This window comes from Chinchilla lanigera, unplaced genomic scaffold, assembly GCF_000276665.1.
Source record: "Chinchilla lanigera isolate Chin_1 unplaced genomic scaffold, ChiLan1.0 scaffold00028, whole genome shotgun sequence".
Classification (NCBI taxonomy): Eukaryota; Metazoa; Chordata; class Mammalia; order Rodentia; family Chinchillidae; genus Chinchilla; species Chinchilla lanigera.
The window spans coordinates 2,852,421-2,863,842 of record NW_004955429.1 but is presented as its reverse complement, the minus strand read 5'-3'; the positions used below and the strand labels follow the sequence as shown (position 1 = coordinate 2,863,842).

At 39.3% G+C, this 11,422-nt stretch overlaps 1 protein-coding gene and 1 pseudogene across 1 annotated transcript in view; one reads left to right on the top strand and one right to left on the bottom strand.

The window, feature by feature from the left end:
- LOC102005618 (UPF0061 protein ETA_18310-like) overlaps positions 1 to 11,422 on the bottom strand; it is a gene marked incomplete at its 5' end in the record, with an annotated part of 44,248 nt that overhangs the window by 3,076 nt on the left and 29,750 nt on the right. The window contains 3 exon segments of the mRNA XM_005386894.2: positions 5,217 to 5,296; positions 8,264 to 8,307; positions 9,076 to 9,155. Of these exon segments, the coding sequence (XP_005386951.1) occupies positions 5,217 to 5,296; positions 8,264 to 8,307; positions 9,076 to 9,155 (204 nt within the window).
- On the top strand, positions 5,303 to 7,967 carry LOC102005282 (annotated as a pseudogene).

The following is an 11,422-nucleotide window of genomic DNA, read 5'->3' as shown; positions in this document are numbered from 1 at the left end:
ACAACAACTATTGATAATCTCCTACCTCTTTTGTCTGTAACTCACTATTATTTGTCTATTTGTTTTCCTGAGAAGCTATCTTGTAGATAACAATATGTAAAACAATAACCATTGATAATTTCCTACCACTTTGTCTGTAATTTGGTAAGCCCCCCCATTACTGTTATCCTTCTTTTACTCTTTAAAATAAAAAAAAAATTTAAAAAAACCTCCAGCTCAGATAAATGCAGTGACAAATGCTGACAAATCTTTCTCTCCTTTGCTTTTTCCTTAATGCCATAAAAAATTACATTTAAAAGTATTTCCATTTTTTTGAAACAAAAACCTAAAATTGTCAGGCTAGTTGATGTTCTGAAATAAAAAGTGAATGCAAGCTCCAAATAGAAATAGCAAAAATAGTTTTGCTCACACGCCAACACTGATGCATTAGAAGCAACTACAAGGTGCGTGGTGTGGAGAATGAACCTAAGGCTATGAGGAAATTAAAACAGAAAAAGTGTAAATGCTAGGGCAAGACAGAACTTCGAATGTTCAGTTCTTTTTCTTTTGTAGACAAGCCACTTTTCTAAGCTTCTTCATGGGGAGGATATAACATTGGTCTCTGATGTCCTACTGGGAAAGTAATTTGCAAAAGAGACTGACAGCTTCTAGCCACCTGAACCCATGGCCTGGACTCTAAGGACATCCTAGCAGCCCAGGACACTTGCACCCTAGAATTTCTCCCTTCTTTCCCATGCATGGCAGCAGCTGTCTGTAAACACTTCTGTTGGTGAAAGGAAATGCCGTTTGGGGAGCTGTAGGCTCTGCCTGGCTTCACACTGGAAAGTGCCTCATCTGACTGAGCTATTGGAATATAATTTCGGACATTCTTAGGCTCCTCGGCTGCGCCATTTGGGGAGAGGTAAGTATCCTCACTGTTTCGAGCCATTTGGATCTAGCACAGATCATTTTCGGTTATTGACTGAGAAGAGACTGAACAGTAGAAAAGAAGTTCCAGGTGTTTCTTTTGTTCGTTTAGAGTTCTCATTTGGTTTGATTTGGCTTGACTTGTTTTGGTTTCTCTTATCTTTTCCTTCTGATAACCATCTTGAATATTTAGATTGGGCAATGAGGCTTCCATACCGTCTAGAAACCACATACCACATACCAACGGGACTGGTTATGCACAGGATGCCATGATGAGGGAGCCACTGGAGCTGTGCCCCTTCTGCCACATGTATGCAAGGCCTGAGACAACTGGCCCCTTCTAAGACCTGACCGAGCACCTAGTGTGGCTGGGGAGTTTCCCATTGCAGGATAGGAACGCCCTCTATGGCAGCGTCCAGTTGGAGGCTTGGATCCGTCATGCAGAGATACTGGTATGAGCCTTCCCTTTCCTTGTTCTCTGGTTCTTATGACCCCATCTGGGGCTTTGGGGAAATCATCTTGGAGCTCTCTGGGCCATTCTGGGGCTTCTTTGTGAGCCAGTGTGGGAGTCTGAGGTTCTTAAATTATGTGACAGGTTTGGATTAGAAGACTTTAAGAGGCTAGAGACACTGGGGTGTCTTGGAGATCTCTGCTGGCCCTTGCTGAGGAATGGAAAATACTTGTGTTACCCTGTAGCTTCCTACAGAGGTTTCGGTCACCTTTGACTTAGAAAAAGGGATTCGACTGGTATAGCACATGGCCCATATAGTGGAGAGTACACTTTGTTCCCTTCATTTTGGCTAAGCACCTTGCTTCATTCTAAATTGGGTGTTTCAAAATATTTGTCAGAACTTCCAGTCTGCTTGTAATCGGCTTCTGTCTCTTCTGCCACCTCCATTCCTCAGCAAGGAGAATGGACAAACTGGGCCATAGAGAGCTTGCCTTTGTGCTCTGCCCAGGGGGAGGCATTTTCCTAAACTCGCATCTTTTTCCACTCCAGAGGCCTTGGGCAACAGAATCAGGATGGAATGTGTAAACTTCTGACCAGATGAGTCTAAAACTTAATACAGTGGAAAATGTCTTAAATCTGGCATAAGAGCTCTTTAAGCTTACTAAAACCTATTTTCCCTTATGGCGCAAAGACTTGAGGAAACTCAAGCTCAGATTAAAGGGACAGGAGATGTAAATCTCTCTCCTTTCTACAACCAGAAATCTACCTTCAGATACGCAAATTTAAGGTTAAATAATTGCTCACCACTGTAAAACAAATCATACCAATATTACAACTTTTAAAAGTAAATGATAGGGCTGGGGATTTAGCTCAGCGGCAAAGCGCCTGCCTGGCAAGCACAAGGTCATGAGTTCGGTTCCTGGTACCGGAGAAAAAACCAAAAAAAAAAAAAAAAAAGTAAATGATAAAAGTAAATCTAAGTTTGTGTTTTATGTAAGATTGTGTAGATGTACTATATGTTATATTCTTGGGTTTGTAAAGTGTACCCATTACTTTAAAAACAAAAATGTTCACTAATTAAGAAAACATAACCCAAATGTCTTTTAGTTCATATGACTTAAGCAAAAGTTTGAAAGATACAGTTGTCTTCAAACATATATTTTGCCTAAATTAGCCAACCTGGATTATATTTGTGTATATAGGACCTTAAGTATAACAACTCTTAAAAGATTTTATTTCCTCAGCAAAGAAACGGCTCGAGACAGTGAGCTATGCTTGTCTGATGTCTTACGTTTTGTAGGAAAGTTAGACATAACTGTTAAAAATATAATTAGATGGGTATGTAAATAAAATGCTTGAACTGTTTATAATCAAATTCAAATACTAAAGACATTTGCTAAGTATAAATTCAAGTATGCTTGTCTTCCTAAAATCTGTAAATGATGACGTACTTCAGATTATGAAATGTATTTCACAGGTTGTTAATATATGTATACATAATACCCTGTGAAATAAAATCAAAAGGTATCTGATGCTTTAATAAGTCTGAGAGTAACTATTCTAAAGCAACAGTAAACGTCTAGAAATGGCGACTTGTTAAAGTATAGGTCAACCAGATAAAAAAAATGAGCTGTAAATGATATAAGTCTTAAAGTGAATGAGGCTTGTATTTGGTCATAATTTTGAGATATCCTAAAGTCAGTAATTTGTATAAGGAGAATTTATTTATTTATTTATTTATTTAGGTACCAGGAATCAAACTCAGGACTTTGCGCTTGCCAGGCAGGCGCTGTGCCGCAGAGCTACATCCCCGGCCCCAAGGAGAATTCAAATAAATAAATATTATCCAGAAAAAAAATTCAACATATGTGGTGGGAAAAATCTGAGATCTTTTTTCCTGAACCTTGCAAGGCCTTCCTATAAAAACAAAATGAGCTTTTTTAAAAACCACATTTTAAAGTATCCAGTTAAAGCAAGGATACTATGTAAAGAGTTAATAGCTATAACTCACCTGGTCTGCTAATGGGTTGGTTTATATGGACTAATGCTAACAGTCTGTTTGTTTTGATTTGTTTTGTTTTGTTTTTCTAGACAGGGCTTCACTAGGTAGTCCAGGCTGGTTTTGAACTCACTAGGTAACCCAGGCTGTCCTTGGACTCACAGCAACCCTCCTTCCTCAGCCCGGAATTACAGGTGAGCACCACCACGCCCAGCTCTAATGCTAACAGTTTTAAGAGAAGCTAAAAGAGTTGCTTGCTTCTCTGTAATAAGCTGCTATTGTTTTTTTTTTTTTTTTCTTTTTTCAATCTAGTTCTTGCTTAAATTAGGTACTCTAAAATGTGGTTTTTTAAAAAGCTCATTTTGTTTTTACAGGAAAGCTTCCCAAAGTTCAGAAAAAAGATCTTAGTCTTTTCCTACCACAAATGTTGAAGTTTTGTCCTGGATAAAAATGCAGTGCGCATATGCACATAAGCTGTTTAGCTTGGAAGAGCACTGGTAACCTATGCGTATGATTGCATCACTTTGTAATGATCTAAGTAAGAGTTACGCTGTAAATCTAACTGACACAGCAACATGGCACTTTAAAAGTTAGATTATTTTTTCCTTTAGAGAGAAGTGGATTTTCCAAACTTCCTCAGGCCTAGGGTACAAAGCATTACTCCTGCATCTCCCCAGCCCAGAAGCAATACGTAGATGCTGGCCCAGGAATCTGGGGTCCGGTTTCCCCTCCACTGGAAAGGGAGAGAGGGGAAGGTCTGGGAGGGAGACAGCAAGCCTGGAGATGTCTGCCTGTCACTGTATTCCCTCTCCGCCCTGCTCCTTACAGCCCTGTTCCTGGCGATTTGAGGCAAAGGAGGCCTCCCTGTTCTTGGAGCCAGATTTGAGTAAAGCCTTTTCCCTTCCACCAAAATCAGTGGCCTTTTTTGTTTTGGTCTGCTGAAAACCAATCGATCTGATCACAAGAACCGACTGGGAGGTAACAAAAGGGGCAAGGTCAGCAGGGAAGTCCAGTCTGGTTCCGGACAGGAAAGCGGCAGCGTCATAAGGATCACGTTACCTTCAGCGTTCTTTTTTTCAGTGCTAAGAGTTTAATCCACAGCCTTGCACGTACATGCTACATCCCTAGTCCCTGTGATGCATTTTTTAAGTAATTAATTATGAAAGATTTTAGGTAGTGAAGAAATGCAGAGTAATATAATGAGCATGTGTGTATCGTCTATTCAGCTTCAGAAATAAAATATTTCCAATACGCTTGAAGTCCCAGTGCATGGTACTGATGATTTAGGGTGGTTTTTATACTATATTTAAATGGTAACACATGGTATGAATTTCTTTCCCATCTGCTTGTTTTGCTTAATGTCTTACGTGAAATGTATCCACGCTAATGCATGTACCTATAGTTTGTCTTCATTACTGTCAAGATTAATTTAAAATGGTTGGCAGTGCTAGGGTAGAAGCAAATACTAAGTCTAGCCTGGTAGAAGTAAATGCCAATTCCTCTGGGGAGCTACATCCTCAAATTAGGGTTAGGATGGATGAAATCCATCCTCACTGGATTTCAAAAAGAGACTGAAACCAAAAATGCCAAAACACAAACAACTAGTAGCAGACTCCGACAGAGTCAGATACTAAAACGTTCAATGCATTTATGAGTATTTAAGATAAAAATACTTAAAAATTTAAACACATTAAAATATTAGTAGCTAATATGAGGAAATGATTCACTGATAAATGAATAAAGAGAGGACAGGCAGAGAGAAATCTGCGAAGCTGCTTCTGCCAATAGTATAGTTGAACATGTTTGTCAATAAATGTTCTTAAAATACAGTACATTTGAAATAAAAATAAACCACCTCACCTCTGAAAAATCATTCCTTTCTGCTTTCTGTATGGCAGACTCAGCCATCCAGTTCTTTAGCACATACCTAGGGTTAACAGCTTTAACCAGGGAGAAAGGACATCTTAGAACAATAAATTACTGAGTCAACATAGATCAGATAACATCACCAGTGAAACTAGTTAATCTTTAAAACTGTCCGAAATATCACTATACGCCAATTTTAAATTGAAAAAATGTTCATAAACAATGTTGAATATTTACTATGCACTACAAAAACTTTTGAACATTATTTGTACCTTGTTGTATCTTCTTCAGTACATAATTAATTTGGTGTTTTCCTCATTTTTGCTTTACTAAGCACTTCATAAAGCATGAAGAAAGTACGTACTTCATCTGAATTAGCCCCCGTCACCAGCGTGCAGGGTGAAAGACAACAGTGCCTTTACCATTCGTGAGCCGGGCAAAGTGACTCGGAGACACTGCCTGCTGCTCCTGCTGCCTGGGGGCAGACGGGCCTGGGCACTGACAAAACTGATTCTACATTTGTATTTTTGACAATGATACACGATTTTTAGTATTAAAAAAAAAAAAGTAGTGCAATAGTGGTCCACTTCGAAAAATTCCAGCAACTCCCATTATTTTTGATGTGCCTTTTCTAAAATCTTTTATGAACTAGATGAGGAAGAGATATGCTTTTCCCACTGGCCCAAGAGACTTCTGAAGAAACCAGTGACATGATTCTCAGCAGCGCTTTCCATGTCACTAGAACGAAGAGAACATACTTGTTCCATTTCAATGTAGTTTCAAAGATCTGCCGGCACAATAATCCCAAGATTGAGGGCATTATGATTACTCATTCTATTCCTCTAGGAATATAGTCTAAGGAAATAACTTGAAACATAAAAAACATTATTTGCATTAAGGAAAAACTGGAAACATCACATAATGGGAAAATGGTCAAGAAAAATATTACATATATTTGCAAAGAAATTATGTAGCTGCTAAAAGTACATTATAGGGGTGCGGTTAGCTCAGTGGCAGAACACCTGCCTGGCATACACAGAGCCCTGAGTTGTATTCCCAGCGTGAGTGTACACACACACACATACACACACGCTCTGTATGAATGAAATTGCAAAATGCATGTTCTATATGAATGAACTGCAAAAATAAGCTTAATTTATCCTTAGTTTTAAAAAAAGATGTGGCCCTGTGCAGATGGCATCACCAGGAGCTTGAGCAGCTGCACGTGGACACCAACGACAATGGCCAAGAATAAATTAAGAGGGCAGAAGTACAAGAATGTATTTCACATAGCCAGCCAAAAAAACTTTAAATCCAAAAACAAAGCAAAACCATTTACCACTAATCTTAAGAAGATAAACATTGTGAACGCAGAAAAAGTTTGCAGAATGAGTAATGCTTTTGTAAACATGCAGAAAGAACTTGCACACTTCTCAAAAATGCTTACTCTTGAAGCTCTGCTGAAGAGCCATTAAGCAGCAGCAGCAGCATGAAAATGAACCAGTTAATGTTGATGAAGCTACAAGATTAATGGCTCAATTGTTATACAGTGGAGATGTATCAGATTCCCAAAAAAACTCAATAAAAGAAGTGTTTTATACAAAAAAAGATGTGAAATTATACTATAGGGATTAGGAATGCTGAGTTTAATACCCACCATCACAAGAAAAAAGGAAAGAAGGAAAATTATACCCTAGTATGACTGCTGCCACCTTTTTTTCTAATCAAAACACACAGGAAAAAGAGACTGGATATCAATGCATCAAAATGTGACCAGCAATCTCACTTGATGATGGTAATATGGGGATTTTTTTTCTCTTTCTGTGTGATTACACTGCAAAATTTTAGAAAATTTGTTTTAAAAACTCCTTTAAAATAAAAACACAAAAAGTGTATATGGAGTCTTTATATGGTTCCTGCTCTAGCAGGAACTGCAGGCTCAGACTTCACTCAGCTGTACCCTGTTCTAAACGTCTATTTCTTCATGCCTGCATTATTCATTAACTCCATATCTTCGGTACACATTGTTACAGAAATCTGTGCAGTTTTATATGGCTCCATTTACAGATCAGTTAAATGTAATGCTCAGCCTCCTGAGTATCTGGTGTTAGAGGTACTGCTCATGGCACTGTACCCGGCTGCCCACTTGCTCTTGAAGCAAGTCTTAACCCAGAAGTACTCAAAGGCTTAGGTCTTTCTGTTTAACTTATTTGGTCTTATTCGAATCTACATTACAAGAAGAAATAACTTTCACTTTTTCCCTCTCCAACACAAGTATGAAGTTACATGGTAGACTGAAAATTAATACACAAAAATGATTTCTTTGTATATGCTATCATTTAATAGATGTGTATTACAGCCCAGGGACTATAATAAATAAATAAATATATATATATTATTGTTCATCTTTACAAAATTCTTGTAAAATATCCCCGTTTCAATACAGCTAAGGATCCTGAGAGTTGGAGAGTGAAGTATTTCTCAGATTATCCAGTTAAAAAGTGGCAGAGATGAACTGTGTCAGCCATAGTCCCAAACCCGTGTTCCTCTCACCAGGTCCCCAGGTCACCTTCCCTGCCACTCCACCATCTTTGTAAAAGATGTTATTTTACCCTGAGTATGCAAACTTATCCAGAGTGGCGCTATCCTACGCTGCCTTTTTAAGAGCCATGTACTAGCCAGGTGTGGTGGTGCACACTTGTAATCCCAGCACTGGGGAGGCTGAGGCAGGAGGATCATTGCAAGTTCCAGACCAGCCTGGGCTACAAAATGAGCTCAAGCCCAGCCTGAACTGTGGAGCAAGACCCTGTCTCAAAAAGACAAAAAAAAAAAAAAAAGAAAGAAAAGAAAGAAAAAGAGCCCTGTACTGAAATTAGGAAGCTCATATCTGACCCTTCAGCTCAACTAAAATACTCACAGACTTTCTATAGCTAAAAAACAACACGAAACTTAGCCCTCATAAGTAATCACTTTTGGTTTTCAATACATGTTGCTTTTATATGACAATCCTCAAAGTCAAGAAAACCAGAAAGATTACTCACTTGTCATTCTTTCTCTTCTTTCAGAATCTGAGTCATTCATGTTACTGAAAATGAGTGAAACAAAGGCCAACAGTGATCACCATCTCCCCAAATTATATGTATATTTTTCCCACAACAGGAAGTTATTTCACAAGAAAAATAATGATTACAAATTCAAATAACACACTGAGCCAGCGTTTGAAAGGCGAATAGGAAAGGAAATATAATAACATACTGCTTACTATATTGCTTGCTATATTAGTGCTAAGTCTCATTAAACAATGTACGAAATACTACCTTGTTTAATTTTAAGCAATACCAAGCTTTCTTCCATTCTAAGCAATTTTTTTAAAAAAATTTATCTTAAACGTAGTTTTCCAAACATATTTAACTTTTTCTTGACTCCTCAGGGTCCCCTTTATAAAGAGCCCTCGGACACCATTAAATTATTCCAGCACACTCTGTGGTTTCCTTCACCCTTCAACTACCGACCCCTACAACTCCTTAGTGGAAGCGGCTTCTGATTCATCATGAGTCGTGAAACAGTACTTTTTATAATTGTACAACACTGGACAATAAACACACACTGGAGGAAGCTAAGCAGCTTCTCAGCGCTCTGGGCACGAGCTCCGGGCACTTGGGTTGCTGTGTGGAGGTGGGGCAGGTACGTGCTCTCTGCACAGGTGAGCTCTTACCCAGAAGCTTCTGCCAGGGCACAGCGGCCGAGGTTACCAAGGAAACGCTGGGATGGGGAAGGACGAGGGGAACCTGCTAGGCTGACGATGATAAAATAACACATCATATAGATTTCTGAAGTGATCAGATGACTTTACCTTTTCAGTCTCAAAAGGTACTGGGACACCCAGGTAGGAAAGAGTTCATGCTTTGAAACTGTCTTTAGGGCCCAGAATTGCTAGATGAAATACAACAATATACTGATTATTACATTAATATTTGTTCAAGTTAATTTCACATTCCTTTATGTTGTCTACATGCTTTATTAAAGAACTGACCAAGGTTTTCATTCAGAACCCTACTTCGGGCAGAAGTAGCACAAAAAGAAGTAACTTATTCTTCCTCCCATTCATTCAACTCTAAAGTTTTAATGCATAGAAATTCATGTAATAGCATGATTTAAGAGAAAAAAAAGTACACAGTTCTTATAAAGAGATAATCATATTATCAAAAGCCTTCTTTTATATAACTCCCTTAATATAATTTTTAAACATTTCAACTGTATTGTATTTAATTACATATTAAGTAATTTAACAGTTTTGGGTTTTTTTTGTCTTTTTGAGACAGGGTCTCACTATGCAGTTCAGGCTGCCCATGAGCTCACTTTGTAGCCCAGGCTGGTCTCGAACTCACAATGATCCTCCTGCTTCAGCCTCCTGAGTGCTGAGATTACAGGCATGCACCACCACACCTGGCTCAATTTAACAAATATTAATGAAATGTTGACTACATGCTGGGAAACATATTTAGGTGAGAAGGATATAAAAGTAAGACATAATCCCTGACTTTAAGAAGCAAAGAGTATAAGCAAGTAACTCAATGCCATTTTAAAAGATATAGATAGATAGACAGATAGATGATATAGTATATATAAAACTAATTGCTTATATGAAAACATAAGCAATTAGCTCTACCTAGGGAGTTAGGGAGTGGAAAGGGTTTGTATACAAGAGACAAAGAAATTATTGAAATGGCTGGGTGTAGTAGCACATGCCTATAATCAATCCCAGCACTCAGGAGGCTGAGGTAGCAGGATTGCCACAGGTTTGAAGCCAGCCTGAACTACAAAGGGAGACCTTGTCTCAAAAAAACAAAAAAGAAAAAAGAGCAGAGTGCAGCTGAATGTGGTGGTACACATCTATAATCCCAGCACTGAGAGGCTGAGTCAGGAGGATCACTGTGAGTTCAAGGCCAGCCTGAGCTGCATAATGAGCTCAAGGCCAGTCTGAACTATGTGGCAAGACACTGTTTCAAAAAAAAAAAAAAAGAAAAGAAAAAACCAGTGAGCACTCTCACTTAAGTTTTCCCAACTTAATGCTCCAGGAGGCTGAGGCAGGAGGATCTCAAATTTGAGCTCAGCCTGGGCAACTTAGCCATTTAGCAAGATCCTTTCTCAAAATTAAAAAAAAAATAAATAAAAACGAGGCTGGGTTGTATCTTGGTATGAAGGCCCTGGGCCCAATTCCCAGTACTGCCAAAAAAAAGCAATTTATGGGCTAGGTATGTAGCTTAGTGGCAGAAGAACATTTGCTTAGCATGTTTGTGCTGGGTTCAGTCCTCAGCACAGAAACAAAATGCAATTGTTGGCTATTCCATACCTGTAAAAAAAATAGTTTCCTTTACAACTTGTATGATCTATACCCACCATACCAATAATCACTGCGCTTTCTTTTCCGAACAACACTAGTTTAATTCCTATTTCCTACACTGAAAACAACCATTTCTGTTTTGTTTCGTTTTGTTTTGTTTTGTTTGTACCGGGAATCAAACTCAGGTCCTTGCACTCGCCAGGCAGGTGCGTGTGCCGCTGAGTTGCGTCCCCGCCCAACCATTTCTGCTTGACAGTTGTAAAGTGAGTGGTAAGAGACTGACACCTCTCAGTAGTTACTTCCTTCCAGCCCTCCAGGAACACTGAGACGGAGGCCATGCTCAGAAACAGGGCGGAAGTGAAGGAGGCGCCACTGCTGCCTCCCTACATGACCGCTGACCACAGAGGGATTATTATTACTACCCTGCCTCGTGGAAGGGAGGGATTATCACCCTGCCTCGCTGCAGTACCCCCTGCCCTGCCCAGAGCCGGCCCTCTCCAGCCCTCCAGTCACCTCCTCCCGCAAGACTGAGGAACCCACCTTTCCTCGCTTCACCTTCACTATGTGAAAACAAGGATTGGTTTTCAGTGAAATAATGGGGCTTTATAGGTCCCTGAACTAAGATGGAACTAACAAAGAAAAAATTCCTCATGTACACATGGCACAGGGAAAAAGCCCTGGACAGCCAGCAAATTTGGCTCTGGTTCTGACTCTGTAACACCCTGCTTGAATTGGTCAAGTCACCTAACATGTCATTTTCTAACAACTTCTAGCAACTTCTGGATTCTGCAGGTTCTGTGAAAAATCACTTTAAATTCACCAGAGTTTTGTTTTTTCCTAGTACAGGAGATTGAAC